The sequence below is a fragment of the Triturus cristatus genome, chromosome 4_2 (genome assembly GCF_964204655.1).
Source record: "Triturus cristatus chromosome 4_2, aTriCri1.1, whole genome shotgun sequence".
Lineage (NCBI taxonomy): Eukaryota > Metazoa > Chordata > Amphibia > Caudata > Salamandridae > Triturus > Triturus cristatus.
This window is the reverse complement of record NC_140586.1, coordinates 364,010,747-364,033,448: the sequence shown is the minus strand read 5'-3', so window position 1 is coordinate 364,033,448 and position 22,702 is coordinate 364,010,747. Positions and strand designations below refer to the sequence as shown.

At 44.2% G+C, this 22,702-nt stretch overlaps 1 protein-coding gene across 3 annotated transcripts in view; it reads left to right on the top strand.

The window, feature by feature from the left end:
• The window catches only part of AXDND1 (axonemal dynein light chain domain containing 1), a 564,522-nt gene that overhangs the window by 159,441 nt on the left and 382,379 nt on the right, over positions 1-22,702 (top strand). For all 3 annotated transcript variants that reach the window (XM_085601802.1, XM_085601801.1, XM_085601803.1), the window contains exons 7-8: positions 19,515-19,571; positions 22,029-22,137. In XM_085601802.1, coding sequence (XP_085457928.1) covers positions 19,515-19,571; positions 22,029-22,137 — 166 coding nt within the window. The remainder of the gene's footprint in view (positions 1-19,514; positions 19,572-22,028; positions 22,138-22,702) is intronic.

The following is a 22,702-nucleotide window of genomic DNA, read 5'->3' as shown; positions in this document are numbered from 1 at the left end:
TTCGGGATATATAGCGCGCTGACTACTAGCCAGCTGTATGCCATTTCCCTCCTGAGGCACAGCCGGGAGAGGAACCACGCTGCTCAAAATTGCTATTTTGCACGTATTGAAGGCTTTTTAACATTGTTTTACCTGTAACTTCCTGATTCCCCAGAGCGGAGCCAACGCTCAGAGGGAGTGCCCTCCTCAGCCGCCTTCGGCCACGAGGAAGCGAGGGACACGCCCCCCCCGTAGCCACGCCCACTTTCGGGATATATAGCGCGCTGACTACTAGCCAGCTGTATGCCATTTCCCTCCTGAGGCACAGCCGGGAGAGGAACCACGCTGCTCAAAATTGCTATTTTGCACGTATTGAAGGCTTTTTAACATTGTTTTACCTGTAACTTCCTGATTCCCCAGAGCGGAGCCAACGCTCAGAGGGAGTGCCCTCCTCAGCCGCCTTCGGCCACGAGGAAGCGAGGGACACGCCCCCTACACACTCCCAATAAATATGTGTATGCACAGGAAGCGCAGCGGACGAGCGCAGCGGGCGCGACGAAGGCGCGCCGAAGGCGCGCATAAGGCAAGCTCGTCTGCGCTCGTCCGCGCCGAGTCCGGGCCGGGGGCCAGTACCCCTGCCCCCCCACCAACCCATCGCATCTCCTACAGTGCGCACTTCCTCCACAGTCTGGGGGCCCCCAAGGACAACCACTGCTGTCACAGATTCTTCGCCGACAACCTACCTCAACTATGTCCAGAGTGCCGCCAACCCCTCAAACCCACTATAACCGTCAAACCACTTGACAATTTTCGGATGTTTTTGCTGAACTGCCGCTCCCTTCCCAAACATTCAGCCGAAATAATGTTGTTAATAGATGAATACTCACCTGATATTCTGTTCCTTACAGAAACCTGGCTTTCCTTGGAAGCGGATCCAGCCATAATAGCTGCGCTTCCTGCAGGGTTTCAAATCCTGCGCCAGGACCGGCCAAAAGGCAGGGGAGGTGGCTTAGCCATAATATATAAAGAACAGTTCAATTGTAGAGTGGTTTCTGAAACCATTCTAGACTGTGAAAGTCTCACCTTTCATATGGAACTGTCACCCAATAAGTGCCTTTCAGGCACCCTGATCTATCGACCACCAGGCCCCCCGAGACAGTTCCACGTTAGCTTACCCACTAATATATCCGAACGTATTTTTTCCTCACCCAACTTTATTTTGTTGGGTGATTTTAACTTTCATTTTGATTCACCCTCCGACCTTACTGCTTCAACCCTAACAAGCGATCTAGCAGCTCTGCTACTTTCACAACGGGTTACCCTGCCCACACATGTAAAAGGCCATTTGCTAGACCCAGTCTTTACCAACTGCATCGATCTCCTCACCAGCCGTCCCATACCCCTTCCATGGACGGATCATTTCCTGATCCCTATCAATTGGACTTTCCCTAAGCCTCCTGAACATACCCCCATTACTAGATTCAGGAGAACTTGGTCCCATCTAGCGATTGACAGGTGGACCAACGCACTCACAGAGACCCGTCCCATGATCACGGAGAACCCTGATTCAGCCAATTCAGCCTACGACAACTGGATTTCCCAATCACTGGACATCGCTCTCCCGAAAAAGGAAATCACGCTTAAACGTCCCCACAAAACCGCCCCGTGGTACACGGAGGAACTGAGAGAGGAAAAACGGTGCTGTAGGCAACTTGAAAGACGCTGGCGAATTGACTACTCAGTGGCTGATAAAACCCACTACCGAGAAGCTATTAGGAACTACAAAAACCTGATAAAAGAAGCCCAGACCGCCTACTTCTCGGAGAAAATTGTCCTTGCCAAATCGAAGCCGAAGGAAATTTTCAAAATTATAAATCTACTCACTAAACCCCCTCCTAGTCCATTAAGGGACAAGCCCGTTTCCCACTGCAATAAAGTCGCAGAGTTCTTCCATCAGAAAATTAGTTCCATCTACTCGGCCTTCCCCCGGACCAACTCCCCTCTGTCAATTATGCCTCCACACCCTGTTGAGCCAGCGTGTAATTCTCAATCACCCACGCTGTGTCACTTTCCCCTTCTGGAATTCCCCCTTCTAGAATCCTTAGCACGCAAAGTCACATCCGGTTCCCCCAACGATCCTGCCCCCCCAGAGATAATAATGACAGTCGCCCAAACCACCCTACCCACACTAAGGGAAGTGTTAAATGCCTCCATCTCCAAGGGCATAGTCCCCACAGTCTGGAAGCAGGCCATGGTGAAGGCCCTGCTGAAAAAGCCCAGTCTGGACCCTACGGATATGAGCAGTTACCGCCCAATATCCCTGCTCCCCTGGGCGAGTAAGGTCCTTGAGAAATACATAAATCTCCAACTCACCAACTTTCTAGAAACACACCTTCTTCTGGACCCCACCCAAACCGGCTTTAGACCCAAACATGGGACCGAGACCGCCCTCCTCATGGTCACTGAGGAGGCAAGGAAAATCCTAGATCAAGGAGGATCAGTGGCAGTGATCCTCCTTGATCTCAGCGCGGCCTTCGATACGGTCAGCCATGTCACCTTGCTGGACCGTATGGCCCAGGCTGGGATCAGGGGCAGAGCCTGGTCTTGGTTCCGGTCTTTCCTGGAGGATAGATCTTTCCGGGTGTTTGATGGTGATTCAGTTTCCACCAGCATTTCCCTGAACTGTGGCGTCCCCCAGGGATCCTCTCTGAGTCCGGCTCTCTTTAATTTGTACATGAGGCCACTGGCTGATGTCGTCCGTCCGTTTGGGATTAAGATCATTTCCTACGCGGACGACACGCAGCTAGTGGTCTCCCTTACACAGGAGACCAACCTACCTGTACAGAGCAGACTCAGAGAGTGTCTAGAGGAGGTGAAATCCTGGATGTCCCTATCATCCTTGAAACTAAACGGTGACAAGACCGAGCTTATGGTCCTCGGCAACTCGGTCTCTAGTCTCCCGGCCACCCTCTGGCCATCCAGCATGGGCCCTCTACCTACCCCCAAAAACAGTATTAAAAGTCTGGGAATATGGATGGACAGATCGCTCTCCTTCGATGTACAATCCACCAAACTCTCGGCCACCTGCTTTGGCATCATGAAGATGCTTAAAAAGATCTTCCCCCTCCTTCCTATGGAAGCCAAGCAAGCAGCGATACAAGGCCTGATTCAATCTCGCCTTGATTTTAATAACGTCCTCTACCTCGGAGCCCCAGAATCCACTCTGAGGAGGTTGCAGATAGCACAAAATTGTGCTGCACGTCTGCTACTTGACATCCCTCGTAGGCAGTCAGTCAGATCCGGGTTGGTCTCCCTCCACTGGCTACCTGTGCGTCAAAGGGTGCTGTTCAAGGCCCTATGTATAGCCCACCAGTCTTTTTGGAACTCTGGCCCCAAGATCACACAGGACCTAATCCATCACTACAGACCCAACAGGAACCTAAGATCAGATCAGTCCTTCTTGGCAGTCACCCCGAGAGTAAGGAGATCTAGAGCGGGAGGTAGGTCTTTTTCCTACAACGCAGCAAGATCCTGGAACACCCTTCCACCGCATCTAAGATCCAACTCTAACCTTACGACATTCCGCAAACATCTGAAAACCTTCCTGTTTAATTCAGTCTAATCCGCCCCCCCTCTCCCGTGTTCTCTTTCCCTCTGTCGGATCTGGCATTCTCAGCGCTTGGACGCCCCTGGGCAGCAATTCGCGCTATATAAATCTACATCAAATCAAATCAAATCAAATCAAATAAAAACAGTGATGAAGCGAGCGCGCAGCGGGCGTGCCGACAGCGCACCGAAGGCGCGCTAAAGGCAAGCCTGTCTGCGCCCGTCCGCGCCCCTCCGTGCCCAGGGGTCAGTCATCATGGCCAACTACTCTCTTACTCATTAGATGACTTAAAGAACATGCACACTTTTTTGTGGCAACCTTCGAAGGATACTCTGTGCTCCTTAGAAACTCACAAGTTACTGCTTAAACGGGACTGTCTTCCAGAACTACAGTCTATCGCTGCTCACCTTCAGGGACCTCCGATCCAGATTCCACACAGAACTGCTTCTATTTCAATATATTATCTAAACACCTGATCCCTGGCTAAGCATCAGCTGGAGATTTTTCTACTCTTGGCAACTGACAAACCAGATATTTTACTCTTGACTGAGACCTGGCTCACCGACGACTCCGCCCCAGATATACTTGCAGCACTTCCCTCTGACTATTATATCATCTCTGCTAATAGGTGCACGGGTAGGCCGGGGGGGGGGGAGTGGCCGCTGTTATCCACAATGACTTAAGATTCTGCTCTTTGACTTGTCTCTCTCTCACTGACACAGAGAATCTAGTGATAAAGTTAGAATCCACCAACGATTCCTTGGTCTGTGTCTTATTGTATAGACCACCTAAGCAGATGCCTCTCTTCCCGCTGGCTCTTAGTGAACAGATGGCCAAACTGGTGACGGAGTACGCTAAGGTCCTTCTCGTGGGAGACTTTAACCACTGGTATGGTGACCCCAATGAAGGGCCTCAATCCGCAGAAATGTCTGATCTGCTCAAGAGTCTAAACTTCTCCCAGATGGTTTCCTCTCCGACCCACTCTAAGGGACGAATCTTGGATCAAATCTGGGTTATTGGCGCGACCATTTCTATCCCTATTGCCTTGCCCTGCATCTGGTCCGACCACTATCTCCTTAAATTTTCACTTACACGACCATTGCCTCCTAAAATTAATGCCACGGAAGGAGGGTTGGCTAGAAGATGGAATCTCATTAATAAAGAAGATTTCCTTAATACTCTTGCTGTTACTGCCCCACTTCCTGACCATGATGTCAACATTCTGGAAACAAAAGTATCCAAATGGCTTCTTGATGCGGAAGCTAATAGATGGTTCTCAGCTGAGCTCAAGTCCCAGAAATAGGTCTTGCGCCAACTAGAGAGACAATGGCGCCAGCAATATGCTCCACATAAAAGATTACAATATACCGCTGCCCAGAAAGAGTACAAGAAAAGTATTCTGACTGCCAAAGCAGCTTTTTTCTTTGATCGCATTCTGCGATCCGACAAAAACTCTAAGGTCATCTTTTCTGTGATAGAGGAACTTTCTAACCCTGAGCGCACCCTCTTGAAGGCTGCCCCCTCCCAAGATTTGTGCAACTCACTGAATGACTATTTTATCGACAAAATCTCTTTAATAAAAGCTAGTATCCCAACTCATCTGCCTCCTCTGGGTCCCCTTAATTTACATTGTAATGATAAAACTTTAAGCAGCTTTCCTATCATTAGTGACAAGGCCTTCCAAGACCTATTGGTAGAAATTAAATCAGGTGCTCCCTCTGACTGTTGCCCCCCTCGCATTCTTAAAGAATGCCTTGCAATTCATTCTGGTCCTGCTCTTACACTGCTGAACGAATCTATTACATCGGGATCAGTCCCCCTGGTCTTTAAAAAAGCTACAGTTGTTCCCCTTTTGAAAAAACCAGGAGCTGACCCGGCGCTTCTGTCCAATTACCGTCCAATTTCTTTGCTACCCTTCTTGTCTAATATCTTGGAAGGCTATATAGCAAAATGTCTCTCTAATTTTTTAGAGTCGTCCAAATATCTGGACCCACATCAGGCCGGCTTCCGACCCGCCCATTCCACCGAATCAGTGATTCTATCGGCGGTGGATAGCCTGCGGGATTTTGCTGATATAGGCTACCCTCGAGCCTTGGTCCTGCTGGATTTGTCTGCGGCCTTCGACACGGTCGACCATAGTATTTTGGTCGACCGTGTGAGGAGTGCGGGAGTTCGGGGAACTGCGGCCCGCTGGCTCACCTCCTTTTTGGAGGTCCGCTCACAAGCTGTTCGTCTGGGTCAGTTTTCTTCACATCCTCATACTACCACCTGTGGTGTACGCCCGGGCACTGCCCTTTCCCCTCACCTTTTCAAAGTCTATATGGCCCCCTTGATCAAATTACTTAAAGACAGGAACGTGATGGTTCTTAACTATGCTGACGACTTTCAGCTCCTCCTTAGGGTTGATAGTTCAAACAACGCTGCTACGGGATTCCAGGATACTATGCTACTTATCCAAACTTGGATGGACCTTAATCATCTGAAGCTAAATCCTGGGAAAAAGGAAATAGTGCTTACTGGGGACAGCCATAAGCACTGGGGCCCTCACTATTGGCCTCTAGAACTCGGCCCTCCACCTACCCCTTCCATCTCAGCTAAAACTCTAGGAGTAACGCTGGATAGTGATTTGTCACTAAAAACTCAGGTTCGAACCGTGGTGTCTAAATGCTTTTTTCAGATGTGGAAAATTAGGAAAATCCATTGTTTCCTTACCCATGACGCCTTGATCCAAGCTATGATTTCTACGGTTCTCTCTCATCTAGACTATTCCAGCTCCGTTTACCTGGGAATGCCTCACTACCTGTTCAAGCGTCTCCAGCTGGTTCAGAACCAGGCAGCGCGATTGATTTTCCATCAACCAAAATGGCACTCTGCCTCCCCACTGCTGAGGAAACTACATTGGCTTCCAATTGCTCAGCGGTGCGCTTTCAAGACGGGTTGCCTTATCTTCAAATCCTTGCATGGCACTAGCCCTGAGTTCATCAATAATCTGATATTCAGGTATTCCCCTTCACGTGCCCTGAGGTCCGCCCATCAATGTCTCCTTACCATCCCAGACTTCAAAAGGGTACGCCTAGGAGGACGCAGATTTAACATTCCTGCCCCTAAATTGTTGAACACTTTTCCACTTGAAATTTGATCCTGCACTAACCTCCTCCAATTTAGAAAATTCCTGAAAACCTGGCTGTTTACCCAGGGTTAGTCTCTGCCTCAATGTTATCTTTGAACCCTAGCGCCATGAAGCCAATCGGCGTACGTGTGCTTTACAAATTCCCATTAACATTAACATTAACATTATTTGAAAGAATTTGCACTATTCTGTTGTGAGAGAGATAATTGTGCCCTCTCAGTCTTAACACAGAGACATGGCCTAATGCGACGTCCGATGGCATATTTTTCTGCTACTTTGGACCCTGTAGCATCTGCATTGCCTGATTGTCTAAAATCAGTAGCTACAACGTGCATGAGTTTGGAACAGAGCGAATCCATAAAGTGTACGTACCACATGCAGTTGAAATTCTTTTAACAAGAACCCGAACTCAGTATCTTACCCCTAGTAGAATGACAAAGTACGAAATAATTATACTAGAGGCTGAAAACTTTACCATAGTCAGATGTACTGTTCTTAACCCAGCTACCTTGTTACCAGATCCATACAATGAGGAGGTGAAAGATGAAGTCGAACATGCATGTCTTGACCTGACGGAACTCAGTACCAAACCTCGTCCTGACATACAGGAAGAACTGTTGGAGAATGCTGAACATGAGCTCTTTGTAGATGGCTCGTGTATGCGCCATGAGGAGGGTGGACTAAGTACTGCCTATGCTGTGTGTACATTGGCAGGAATAGTCGAAGCATCCCATTTACCAGGAGTCAAGTCTGCACAAGTAGCCGAATTGATAGCTCTAATTAAAGCTTGCAAAAATGTGAAAAATTGGAGCGTAACCATTTACACTGATAGTCAGTATGGTTACGAGGTTGTGCATGACTTTGGCCAGCTCTGGATGCAGAGAGATTTCCTGACTTCTTCAGGGTCTCCCATTAAAAATGGAAATTTTGTGAAAGAATTGCTTGAGGCAATATAATTACCAAAAGAAGTGGCAGTGGTCAAGTGTGCTGCACATCAGTGAGGAAATGACCATGTGACGGAAGGTAACCGATATGCTGACCAGGTTGCCAAGCACTGTGCCAAATATAAAGTAGCAGTGAACAGGAAATTGAAACATGTGGATTCGGCTGCCAACTTATGCTGCTTTCAGGATTAGAAACAAGGAAAGAAGTAAGAGAACTACAAGATGAGATAGAAACAAAAGAAAGAGAGGAGTGGGAGAAAGTTGGTTGTCAGAGAAGGGCAGAAGATGGTGAATGGGTTTACTTAGATGGCAGGCCAGTAATGCCAGACTGTATGCTTGCACCCGTGGCTAGGATGTATCATGGAGACACCCATATAGGCAGAGATGCAATGATTAGACTTTTCAGACAAGATTGGTTTAATGCAAAGTTCAGGAATGTCGCAGAAAGTCTTTGCCAGAGATGCTTAACCTGTCAACAAATGAATCCTGGAAAAATCGTAAAGGCGGAGGGTCCATTTGTAAGACTTCAAAAAGATTTCATTCAGTTACCTGTTTGTCGAGGTTTTAAATATGTTCTTGTCATAGTTTGTTTATTTTCAAAGTGTGTGGAAGCATACCCAACCCGAAGAAATGACAGCTTGACAGTGACCAAACTCCTATTGCGAGAGCTAATTCCTTGTTTCGGTTTTCCAGTAACTATTGAATCAGATAGAGGGTCTCATTTTAATATTGAAAGAATTCGGTTAATTTGTGAAGCATTCAAAATTGAACTAAAACTGCACTGTGCATACCGCCCAGAGGCTTCTGGAGTGGTAGAACAACTAAATGGCACAATTAAGTTGAGATTGGGAAAAGTGTGTGCATCCACCCCACTGGACTGACCTGATGCTTTACCTCTTGTTCTGATGGGACTCAGAAGTATTCCAGACAAGAATACCAGATTGAGTCCCCATGAAATACTCATGGGAAGAGCAATGAGACAAGCATGCATACCAGGACACAAGCTGTTGAATATAGCTGATGATTTGGTGCTAGAGTATTGCAAAGAGTTGGCTGACCAAGCCCGTTCTATCTCTCACCAGGTTAGAGAAGACGCAGTCGCCAGGCAGCCGAACCAAGCACACAATCTGAACCCAGGCTACTGGGTAGTTGTGAAGAATCACACTCGAGAATCGTGCCTAGCACCAAGGTGGGAAAAACCACATCAGGTTATATTGGTTACAACTTCAGCAGTAAAGTGTGCAGGTTTGCCGAATTGGATTTATGCAAGCCATACCAAAAGAGTACCAGAATCTGACGTAGAAGGACCTCAAATGACTCAAGTAGTTGGGAATGCTGAAGGTTGTACAGCTGAAGGCTCAAGAATAACAGACACTGAAGTAGCTGACCAAGAACAACCGAGCACCAGTCAGGATGATTGGATCAAAATAGTAGGCATACCTGAAGTAAATGTAAGAACCAGAAGCCAAACTAGATTAGTTAGTCAGGACAAGACTGAGGACCAGATAGGAGTAGAAGAACACGATCAGGAGAGTGAAAATACAACAGTTAGGAAACCTGAGCAGGACCAGTCAAGGAAAGAACAATCTACTCAGACGGAAGAAACTGAAACCCCAGCTCATGAGTCTGAGGAGGGACAGATAGGCTTAGAAGAATGCGTTCTGGCGGCAGAAAGCCAAAGTGCAGTAAGACCAGATCAGTACCAGCCAGGAAAAGAAAAACAAGTTCAGGTAGTAGAAAAAGAAAAGCAAATTAAAATAAAAACCTGAACAGGGTCAGATTAAGGAAGAAGAACGCATCAAGGCAGGTGACACTAAGGAAATAAGCCCTGGACACGGTCAGATAGAGAGAGATTCCAAAAACAAAAATAACCAAGTTGTGCCACAAACTAATGAAAACAAAAGAACACTTGAAGAAAGTGAAAGTGCAGTACAAGCCAAAAGAGTCCGAAAAGGCGATAATCGGCCTAGTGTTATCAAGAGAGTGAGATACCGCCTCAAAACAATAAATGAGGAACCGGATCAGGTAAACAAGGTATCAAGTCAGACTGAACAATTAAATGAAGATTCCAAACGAAGACGCACAAGATTGAAAGTATTGAACAATAAATTCAAAGGTCCTGAATGGACGTATGTTATTATTGAAGACTTCCAGAATTTGGAAATAAATGAAGAAAACGATGAAGAAATAAATGCAGAGCAAATTGACGAAGAAGTGAGACCAACTTGAAAAGAGATTGTATACCAAAATATTACCATCACAGATTAAAGTTTTAAAGTAAAGAAGAAAAATCTTCTTATACAAACAAAAATGGCTGACAATAGAGCTACTGGAAAACCGAAACGAAATTGTGTAAAGAAATGTTGTAGAATATGTAGCATATTTTTAGTACTTATAATTTGGTTAGCACTAACAGTTGCCATTCCTTATATAATGGATACAGTAGAAAAGAATAACACGCATATACATGAGAGTAGCTAACATTAAAAGAAATAGGGTAGCCTTAGAAGCACCAGATGAGAATACGACAAGACCAGACAAAGTATATTTAGAAGCACCAGATGAGTTAGACATATCACATACTGTGACAGATAATGCCACTGTTTTAAATGTATTTAGTGCAATACGTGGACACTATGGAAGTTAGTGATTGTTATGTGTGTATGAGGTTAACGGCATCAGTAGCAGAAAGTGTGACTTATCATCATATTCCATTAACATATGGTATTTCTTGTAGTGTGTTGGCAAGTTTATTTTATAGAACAGGAAAACTGCAATATTATTATTCTAATGTAGACGTGATTTTTTCCGAGGTTCCTATGCGAAAGAGCATGAACCCAGTTCTTAGTACTAGAGACTCACAATTTATGGGATAATATTTTCTAACAATGAAGACAATAGATGTAGCTGAAGCTCACAAACACTATTTAACATGTAGATTACACGAAGAAGAAAAGATATTTTTGAACTTAGTTGAACAAAGGAGACAGGACTTCCAGAGAAGGGCTTCTGAACCGAAACCACAGATACCTCAGTGGGCTGAGAAAGATAACATTTATAAAACTGGCAAGACTCCTCCACCGTTGACAGCATCAGATGAAGGTTCTGAGTGAGGGGGTGGTGGGAGGATCGGATGGCTTGCAATATTCCATACTACCTACAATGTGCTTAATGTCTTGCTGATATGTTTATGGCAATTGAGAATGTGTCAAGAGAATATTATCAATCTACTAATTTGTAACTGCCTTCTACTATGCCCTGTTCTCAATAAACATAATTTAAAAAAAAAAAAGAACTGGCAAGACTCATGCTGCTATGTCCTTGGACTTGGAAAAGAAAGGGAAGATCTGCCTCCATAGATTAAAGACAGAATATAACAATGTGTTTATTGGTTCCAGTGAATGCGGACATAATTTCTTAGTAATTGGGGGATGGGGACTAAAAGGTGGAACAGATCCAGTATTTTCTGGAATTTATTATGTATGTGGCAATAAAGCTTATTTCAGATTGCCTGATCATTGGTAAGGGAGTTGCTATTTTGGAATCATTTTTCCAAAAGTGTATCATGTGAAAAGAATCACTGGAAGCAATAAAGACGCAAAAGAACTAACACATATGAAAAGAGCTAGTTTTTCTGAAATAGTAGGTGACATATTCGGTGCATTGATACCTTCAGTGGGAGTAATTCTGAATTCTCGTAAAATTTGTCAGCTTTCTACAGTGGTGGATCGGTTATCAACTGACACTGCTGGAGGGTTCTTAATAATCAATACAGAATTGGTTGCGATCAGATCTATGGTTTTACAAAATTGACTTGCTCTTGATATATTATTGGCAAAAGAGGGCGGAGTCTGTAAAATGTTCAAAGCGCAAAATTGTTGCACTTACATTCCTGATAAAAGTGTTGAAAGTGGACGATGTATTAAGAATATTACAAAATTAGAAGAAGATTTGAAACCACTGGAAGTTGACAGTGTATGAAAGAAATTAACAAATAGCATTTCTACTGCAGGTAGCTGGTTTTCTAATATAGGAAAAGGTATCTTAGGTCAAATAATAATGCCCATAATAGGAATAACTTTATTAGTTTTAGCAATTATGTTTTGGCACAAATGTTGCAAGAAAAGAAAGGAGTATAGAGTGAGTGAAAAGGGAAAGAAGAGAAAATATGAAGGAATACAACTTGAAGAAATAAAGGGAGTTTTTCACAAAAGAATTAGGGGTTTACAAAACAAAAGGGAAAAAGAAAGAAAGAAAAAGTTGAAGACGAAATAGAAATGGAAAAATACTAAAGTTGGCATCTGAATTAGTAATAGAAAATTGGTGATGGCATAAAATGCCATCAGAGAGGGGATTGATGGAGCAAGGTTTCGTGAAGAAGAAACTTGCTCAGAAGCAATCCTCTCAAATAACGCGTAACACTTTAATCAACCTGTTTGTAAATACTAATATTGCATTACACACAGTATATCGTATCTAGGGGAAGCTCTCCTATGTGTATTACTAACCAGTAACCCGAGTGTCTTAAAACGGCCGCCAAAACGTGGGAATTTCACTGCGCATGCGTCTACTGCATCTACGTGGTATGACATTTTCTATGCTTGGAGGGAATCTTTGGCAGCTGCGCAATAGTGTTTAAAATGGCCGCTTGAAACTCACATGTTAATGCGCATGCTACTGCTTAAACTAAACCTTGCATGTTCTACTAATTACTAATGCGAAAGATATAAATAAGTAAATGGGATTGGAGTAGTGATAAGTGGTATACAGTGAAATAATTTATTTTCGTATTCTAACATGTTTTTCTCTGACTTTATTACTAGTTCATATTTGGGCCTCAGAGGGTGACTGAAATCCCTACCCCACCTGATCTGTGCGCACACGCACTAAACCCTGCCCGGAACCATGATGACACCGTTAAAACCCAGCCAAGGACAAGCTGGGGAGAATCTCATGTTAACTTAACCCATCGACCCAGACAAGAGCAACAATTATAACAAAGTGTATAAATTGAATTGATCATAATATGAAATGCGGGTGGGAATAAAACTTTGGGTAAGAAGATTAAGGGGCGGAAACAAAGAACAAAGAGCCTAAAGAAAAATATTACATATAATATGGTGTGATGAACTCACCTCCTTGCCCTGTCCAATCAGAAATAGGGGAAACCACGATATTGAAACATTTGGGGGTGGTACACGAACACAGAATAGTATAATTGAGGTAGGTTAGTTAGTTAGATGTCTGACTCTGAATCCGACCCCACACGTATGCTTCCACAGACGCTGTCCGAGACGCTATCTCAGACCTTGTAGATGCCAGAGACCCTGCTCGAGAGACCGAAATACTGATCGATAATCCAATCATCTAGAAGGGGAATTGCGGAAGAAAGATCGAGGAGAGTAGTGCCAGAGAGGGGTGCAACGCTGGCGTTGCACTTAGAAGAGGTCACCTTCCCAGTTCTGAACTTGTCCTGATCCTCTGTCTTCCACCTGTCCCATGGACTCCGTCTGGCCCATCTTCAGGGAGTTGAGTTCATCTATCATCTTAGGTAAATATAATTGTGAAATCTGTCCTTGTACCTGCTCTCTTTTTCTCCCTTTACAGGTACTGTCATCACAAATATTGTTTTGAGACTTATTATTTGAACTAAACTTGATTTCTTCCTGAATGAAACTCGATGTTAATATGTATTTGATTGATCTTTGACTCACAAAATTATTGATTAGATAAAACTTTTAAAACTCTTCGAGTCTGTGATTATTGGAGAAACCCTTTAGTGTTATTTCTGCCTATACTATTAGCTCCTAGATTCATTGACCAGAGGAAATTTATTGTCAAGGAGATTGGATTGGTAAGATCTAGGTAAAGATAACAAAATCTTGCAGGTAATTCAAAAGTGACCCCAGCGGTACTACTAGCTTTTTGTATGAATGTTTATGGGCCCAGGTGAGTATATGATGTGTGAGTAACACAGGCCTGGTAATTCCGCTGGATCAAAGGCGAGATTCTATCAAATGCTGCTGATAGATCAAGGAGTATCAGTGCCACACCTTGTCCTTCATCCATTAGACGCCAAATGCAGTCTGTGGCTGAGATAGTGCAGTTTCCGTTCCATGATGTTTCCTGACTCCGAACTGAGAGTTGTTCAGACATCCCTGCTGTTCTGCAACTTCCATCAGATGGATATAAAGATGTTTCTCTAGGATCTTTGCTAGGCAGGGAAGCAGAGAAATCGGATGATAGTTTTTACAGTCCATTCGTCCAAGTTAGATTTCTTTAGAAGGGGCCTAATAATTGCCTCCTTCCATCTCCGGGAGTAATATCCAGAGATGATCACTTGGTTCATTAAATTGGAATGAGGATGGGCTATGGTACTACCTGCCATGTGAAGAACGGCAGGCAGGCTTCAAGGGGTGACCCTGATTTCGTGTTGAGAAGGTATTGTTCCACCATTTTAGGGGTAAGAGATGGGATGACAGACAGTACTTTAGTCTCTTGGTCTGTTTGAACAGCAGTCCTTTGAGATGTCAATTGAGGCCTTCTGGTTGGGGTAGGCTGCATGGATTTGGTAGGAGTTGCTTCAAATCCTTTGTAGATATCTACAGTCTTGGATTGGAAGAAATTTTCTAACTGGTTGCAAAATAGTTGTGAGCCCTCAGGCTCTCCAGTGATGGGGGTGTGTGGAGATCTGTTGCATTACCCTAAAGAGTTCTCTGACAGATGTGGCATTTTCAAGTTTTTTTAGTGCAGTATTTAGATTTTTCCTCAGTCAAAGCTATTTTATATTACTTGATATGACATCTATAGATGATTTTGTTTTTGCTCTTACTGGTTTTACGCTCTTGTCGGCGATATGCCTGCTTGAGCGTCCTGAGTCTGTCATTGTACCAGGGAGCTGATGGAGTGAGTCTTTTTTACATGACTACACTAAGGGGAGCTATCTTGTTGGCTGCCATCTCCAGCCACTCTGCAAAGGCCTCTGCCTCCTTATCTATGTCCTCTGAGATTTCAATGGGTATGCCAATACGAATTGTTGGTGTGTAGGATATGTTTGGTTTTGATGTAATACACATGTAATCCTGCCGTGCATTGGGCAAATGTGCTCCCCATGGAAGTCCCAAATGACTGTAGGTACACTGTGCCCTCGTATTCAAAATAGTTTCTATTAAGTGTTAGGCATACACATTGAAGGATGGATGCCTTTGGTGTTTTGTATTGCCATTCCCCTTGTTCCAGAGCTTCCTGGATGACTATAAGTGTATCCTCCTGTAGTAGGCGTGTATAAAGACTCTGCATATCAAGGCTTAGTAGCTTGTTCTTTTCAGTGTCATAGTCGATGTCCCTTAGTAGACATAGCAAGTCTTTTGTGTTCTTCAGGTGTATAGAAGTGCTCTTTACCAATGGTCTCAGGTAAAAGTCCTAAAAGCGGGATAGAGGTTCCAGAAGGGAACCAATCCCTGACACTATTGGGCGCCTTGGAGTGGGCATTCTGTTTTTGTGATAGTTGTTTAAAAAACTGTGCCTCTTTTTGACCTGTTTGCTTTCGCTGTCTCAATAAGGTTCTTTATTTCACATCAAAGTTGTTGCGTCGGGTCTGAGGAAAGAATTCTGTAATTTCTTCTATCTCCCAGGAGACAGAGACATTCGATGTTATAGTCCTGTTTGTCCTGAACTACAACTCCATCCTCTTTATCTGCAGGCGTTATGATAATTCTTTTCACCGTTCTTAAATCTTTTAATGCCATGGTTTCTTCCTTACTCATATTGTGGAAGACGTCCTTGTCTTCTTGTAGTGTCTCTATCTCATTGAACACTGCTTGTTCAAATGTTAATACCTCAATAGGAATCGTGGTAGTGTGGTGACAGAATGTAGAGTTTATCTTCATACCTGTGTCCCCCCTGTCCATGTTGTTGAGGCCTATGGTTTTTAAAAAGTCTTTTAGCTTCAGTTTCCTAAAGAACTACGCCAGTTGACAATGTAGTCAGAACTTGTCAAGGTGGGCTGTAGGTACAACACCTGTCCTTTGTTAAGGACTCTATGTTGTATTTCTGTCAGTGTTAGAATAGACAGCTTAGTTACATGTCGGGCCCCTGTTCGTTCCCTGAGGGGTCGCCCTCAACACACTCCTGGTGTGTACTCCTCCTGTCTGGTCCTACCAGTGTATTTGGTTGTCTTTTCTTCTCTTTGCTCTTTCCATCCCTCTCAATAAAAATGGAAGCCTTTGGTTCGGGGGGAACCGTGGTGGGGTCCTTGTGGGGATGGATTGCCCCAACCAAAGAATTGATGGGGTTGGGCGGGTGGATTATATTGTTGCTGAATCCCCATTGGGTTGTTGTAGGGATTAAATCCCTGCCATGGTTGCACCCAAGGTCTGTTTCTATTCCTGCCCCCCTCTCTCTCTCTGTTTACCTCTCCACTAGAACAACTATCTGTTTCTGATGATCTTCCATCAAACACGTTTGTGTCAGTGGTGTTATTCTATTTGTCAGTGTTTGTATAGTCTGGTGCCTAGTAAGGGTATATTTTTACATAGGGGATTTTTTTTAATCCTTCTGAAACTTGTGGATTTTGGATTGCATTAGATGATCCTTATATTCGGACATTTCTTTATTTATTTCATCCTGTTTCTTCTTGTATGAAGTTACAGTTATTTTAGAATGGTTTTCTGTGACTTGTATCCCCACTAGCATTGCCTCTGAGAGTTGTTTTGCTGGTTTTATAATGAGGATTAGCCAGTCCCTGGTGCAGTGCCATGCTTTTTGAGCCCTATCCCTCCTGAAAGAGGCGTCTTCCAAAAAGATACAGGTTGCGTTGGTCACTATTAGTCCTTGTGGGGCGTATTTTGACCTCAGATACTCTGTCATTATTATTCTGTGAAGGGTCATTCTTATTCTGTTTCTCTTTTGTTAAGTGAGTGAGTCCCAGCCTTTAGTCTGTGTTATCTTTTGAGCCATGTTAAGGTCTGTAAGTAACAGTGGGCCCGAGAGGATTTCATTAACATACTCCTTGGTGAAAGTTAAGCCTTGATTCTCTGCCATAGTTAAGCTATAGTAGAAAGTACCTTTTGCCCTACTAGTGAGAAGATCTTTCTCTGAGACAAGGATAGAGACTTTTCTGTGCCCTGTTCCTGAAATATTTGCTCTCAGAGCTGTGTGCTGCTTAAACAGAAGAATAATAATAGAGTAAGAGGAGAGCCTGCTCACCTTCCTTTATAAATGTATTCAACAAAGAAAAGCGAGCATACTACCATATTTATCAGTCTGCTTGAGATGTCCCTCACACTTTGTGTGAAAAAAAACACCTTTAGGTTTTCTAGAAAGACCTCTCACCCACCAACCTAGTTGGTGGCATGCTTCGTCAATGGGGTCCAACCCGAGATATCTAGCACATCAAGGGTGTGCTTTAACGCCTGATTACAGCGGAGATGTTTTTTTGGGTGGGGTTCTCAAGTGAAGAAAAAGGTGAATTAAAATTGCCTTCAGGTTACAATCCAATTGTAGTTTATTACCAGTAACCTTGGTCATAGGTTAAAACTGGTGGTGGATGTGCTTCATGATATCAGTGAACTCTCACTCACATTCTTCATTTCGGTCGACATGTTTCAGCCATAATGTCTAAAGCCCAAAAGAGTCTATATGCCTTTCTGCAGGACCAATATCGCTTGCACGCTACAGCATGTGACAATATCACAGATCGTAACTTACGGTTTGTCTTTGTTTACTCCATTTGAGCCCCTCTATTAAATGTAAAAAGTGAAAAAGGCATCATCCTAATATGGTAGTTAAACATTCAATGGAGCATGGGCATAGCACTCCCAGTACGCTGATGCGATGCATATCGGCCGGAGCATGATGGAACCTCTGTGCCCCTGAAAGAACCGTCAATGGACTGCTATTCGTGCTCTGCATTACAAATTATGCAGATAAATACTAAGTGCAGGCAAGTTCCTGCATAATGTCGCTGTGCAGGGCATTGTGAATTAGCATGCACTGCAAAGTTTATGACAGGGTATTGTATGTAAAACATGCATGGCGTACGATAATAAGGCTCATAGTGATTGGATTACAAATGGCAAGGCACACAAAGTGAATGACAAGAATATCATGCAATTTTTAGGGTAGAAATCACATACTTGTTGCTCGGTATTTCCTTACACAACGGAGGCTGCGACAGGGTGAGCCATGTCATTGTTCTTTACATTTAAAAGTTTATCAAATATTTTATGATTAACCCCTTCGTTGCTAGGCCTAGGGGAGGGGGTAGATAATGGACTATTGCCCCATCTGTCTCCCGGGGGGGGGGGCAGAAAGACTGTATCATTTTTTGGGGGGGATGGAGGCCTTGACATGCTCATTCTGGGCAACCCCTACCCCTACCTATATAAAAAAAAAAATCCCTGGCGCTTAGTGGGATTTCTGCCCCCTTCCCCCGGGGGGGCAGATCAGGGGCTATTGCCCCCATCTTCCTCCTGGAGGGGCAGCAAGTCTTTAGTTTTCTTTGGGGGTTAGGGTGGGGGCATTTGCATTCCCATTCTGGGCAGCGCCCACCCCGGGCCTATAAGAAAAAGAATCTCTGGTGTCTAGGGTGCTTTTTGCCCCCAGGGGGCAGAAAGAGTGGAATTTTGTGGGGGGGGGGGGGCGGAGGGTTAGGGGCATTGGCATGCCCATCTTTGGCAGCCCCACCCCTAAATGAATCGTAAAAAAAAAACCCTGGCGTCTAATGGGTTTTTTTTTGCACCCAGGGGGAGCAGAGAGACTGTTATTGTGCAGGGGTTGTGAGCTTTGACGTGCCCATATTGGGCAGCCCCCACCCCTAATTTACATAATAAAATAAATCCCTGGTTTCTAGTGGGCTTTCTGCCCCCCCTCCGGGGGGCAGAAAGACTGGAATTGTGTGGGGGGAGGGGTGGGGGCATTGGCATGCCCATCTTGGGCAGCCCCAGCCCCTAAATTAAATGTAAAAAACAAAACCATGGCATCTTGTGGGCTTTCTGCCCCCCAGGGGGGGCAGAATGACTAATTGTGCAGGTGGGGCATTGGCGTGCCCATATTGGGCAGCCCCCACCCCTAATTTCAATACTAAACAAATTGCCTCGTTCTAGTGGGCTTTCTGCCCCCCTGCGGGGGCAGAAAGACTGAATTATGCCCAAAAATATGGAGGGAGCAAAGGCCCTTGCCCAAGGGGCCACTCCCCCCTCCCTGGTGCCTACTGGGTAGATCCTTGCCCCACGAGCACCAAAACAATGAAACTGAAACTCAGTTTCAGTTTCATTTTCATTGCAATGACATAAGCGCACCATGTGTGTGATCGGCATTGCAATGAAAATGCTAATTGGCCTCGGGAGGTTGGGACAGCTCTTCCCCAACCTCCTGAGGGCAATAAAACAAAAGGGAAATTCCTCTGCTGTGGGATTTCTAGCCCCTGTCCTCATGACGGAATGGTTTCGTCATGAGCACAGGAGCACCAGTACTAGTGGGTGACAACTGAATTGCTGGACTCACTACAAAAGTATAAGGTACTACAAAAGTGTAAGTTACTACAAAGGTTCAGGTTGTGAGAACCGAAAATTGTAAACGTACTCAAAAGTGCATTTTATGAATGCATTTCACACATGGCATTTTGCTTGTGAATTGGACATTCGTGGCTTCTTCCATTTGAAGTTGATTCTCCTATATCTATGTTGAATCTTTATACATGGTGTCATATTCACACTGCACCATCATGCAACAGAGTCCTACATTTGTATCCTACATGTTGATTTTGCAATCATGTTACGATAAATGTGTCCCCCATCCCTCAGTCCCTTCTAAATGTTTGATATTTTCTAAGATGCCTGTTTTTCCACTGCAGTAAATACACAACGCTCCTCGAGGACCCAGAGAAGAGGCTGATGATTTTCCCCTCCATGTGAGTAACACTGGGTCCAGCCTTGTATGGAGGACTAGTTTAATTATCTTATATGTGTAGAACTGCACATCTTTGTCGAAGGTCTTTGAAGATCTTGTTGATTTCCAGGCATCCATAAAGCACACCCTGTTTGAAGAAAAGGTTTAGTAGCTGTCAGACTAGGCAGCTTAGTCATCTATAGTAAACAACTGTTGGCATCCTTTAACATGTGTTCTTTCATATTAAATCAGTGTCAGAATTCAGCCTATAAAGCAGAGCTATTGCTCAGGAATTAAAAGAGCAGATCCATTGTCCATGTATCAATAAAGCAGATCTATTGCCTAAGTGATGGAACAGATCCATTCACCTTGTATTGGTAAAGCAGGCCCATTGCACTCATACATTTACGTAATTCCATTGCCCAGCTATTAATATAGCAAATCCATTGTCCAGTTATTGTTAAACGAGATCTGTGGCCCAGGTACTGATGTAGCAAATCAGTTTCCCATCCATTGCCTACCCAGATATTGGTAAATCACACCCATTTCTCAGGTATTGATAAAGTAGTGCCATTACCCATGTGTCAATCAAATAGTTCCGTTGTCAAGATAACTGTAAAGCACGTCCGTTGCCCAGAGATTGATAGAGCAGATCGATTGTCCATGTCTTGCCAGAGCAGATCATTCATCCGGCAGTGCCCCTATGTACTTAAAACAAACATGGCAGAAATGTCCTTTCCTTATGCAGAAATCCTGTGCCCACCCAGAGGTGGGGCTAGTATAATGAGAAAAACCTCCCTTTTGGTCTCTCAAAACTGGTTCTAGGGACAGCCCCTCTCCGGCAAGGATTGGTGCCTGATTGGTTAACAGGACAATGAAAGGGCAGGTCTAGGTGTGAGTTATATCTGCTTGTGACAGGGTATGCACCCATTGAGGTATAATTAAGTTCCTGGGCACAACTGTCAGGGAAATTGCAACTCCCACACCCAAGCATTTTGTCCACTGTCTGGGAGCAATATATATCTCACCAGAAGGGCATGTGTTGGGGATTTTGAATAGAGTCTACTCATGCAGTATGTCTCAAGTGATTCAGACCTCTCTCTAATTGGCAATATTTTGTCCACAAGGTAGTTCTGTATCCCCTAGAAAGAGACAATCTCTTCTTGACTCCTCAAAAATCTGGCAAACTGCAGTTGACTTGCTTAGGATGTTAAATAGTTCCAAAATGGAGTGCCTGCCTCTATTAACCGGTGAGTTAAATTAGTGGGATTTCGCTGTTTCAGTACAGTGTCTATACCCTTTAGACAGAAAATGTAGTGCCTCACTACGAGTGCCCCAGAATTGTCCCCTTTAACTGAGCCAGAGAGTTATTGATAAAAGGCTACCAGTAACTCCAAGGTGTGAAGTTACCAAGGATTATGAATGGAACTTTGAGGTTTCACTGAGAAATGAGGACTTAATAGGTGAATAGAAATGCCACACTAGAATCTTCGGAAATCCTTTATTCCCTCCCCCCCACCACCCTCTTCACCTTCAGTAATGGTACCCTCAGAAACTCACAATGGGGGGGGCTTATTGCTTGTAGAACATGCATGGTCAGGTATCCCTAAGATTCATGGTAAGTAGCTCCACTGTCTTTTAATGTACCCAGACCTGCTCTAGAAGATTGGAGTCAGTCTCCATGCCCAACAGTGTAAGGAGCTGTAGTTATAGCCTCTGCATGGTGTCCAGTCAACAGCCTGAGTAATCATCAGTCCTGCCTCTGTTTAAATACAATAATTTCTCTTTGTGGGGTGTGCTTCCCTTGAGGAGAAGGAAGTTTAGACTCTGGACCCAATCATTGATTGGCATTTGTTTCTGAAGATAGCACCATCATAATGATAGAGGAGTACAGTTAACATGGACATCTTGAAATGCTTAATGCTGTATGACATGAGGCTGTCCTCTAATATCTGATGGAGACTTTTACCCGCTGGTTCTTTACCTTCGAATATTCTTCAGGCGTCTGACTGGATTCAGAATTTTTTTAGAAATTACATTGCGAACCGGTAGGTGGGATCATTAGGCTCCGCGTGGGTTCCGTGGCGTCGTCCACGCCCGGAATGATGGGCGCGGTGTGTATATATAGGTGGCACCCCAGCTCGCTGGCCTCAGTTCCTTTTTTTCCACAGTGTTCTATGGCACTATATCGAGGCTGATAATATGTACTTATAATAATGTCATATCCAATTCAGAGCTTACCATGACATCATCAAGGTAGGTGTATAGTTATTATTATTTTTCGACATCTGATACTTAACCTAACCCTGTGAAGTAGTAGTTAAGAAGATTTATTGGATACAATATTTTTGTCATGTGATTTAACGCATGCTCTATAGTGTTATACCCCTTAATGGACCTACTAATCTTGCATGAGACGCTAACTCTTTCCACCCGTTTTAAAAAAATGCTAGGCTGTAACTTCTTATTTCCCTCCTAGGAAGCCAAACAGTCGTGCTGAGGTGCTGCAGCTGATGAAAGTTATGGACACCATGCTGGAGAAGGCTGGAGTGGATGCAGAGGACTTAGGTGAAGGTGGACCCACCCAGGTATGGTAACGCTAGCGGAGCAGGAGAATAGTACCCAGGCACACTAAGATTCTTTTCTGTATATTTCTCCATCAGAATGTGTGCCAACTCTTGATTTCTGTGTTTGTTGGAGATACCATGGGCATTCGGAAGCTTGTTTCAAGGATAGTATGAGGGCATATTGGGCCAAAGATTTGGTTTCGGACCACATGCAGCTCAAACAGTATGGTCTCACTGGACACAGACTGTTTTGGCATGGGGATTTATATCCCCACTCTAAAATGGGGCTGGAGCTGAGTAAGTACTGCATTATTTGGGAAATGGTGTTAAACCTGGAAGACTCTGTCAGTCTCCTCCTTGAAGAATCTACATTTAGGAATTCTAATTTATGCCAAAGAGCCAATTACTCCTATTGAATCTAGAGCAAAGTCTGTTTTCACACAGGCTCTCTCTCAACATGCATATGTATTTTGAATGTGGGATTAATGTAATCCATCTTTCAAAACTGCTCCACTATTTGTTTGCCTCACAGGTACACTTCCTGAAGATTCTGTGATGGTCAACCAAATCCAAGATTCCTCTCATG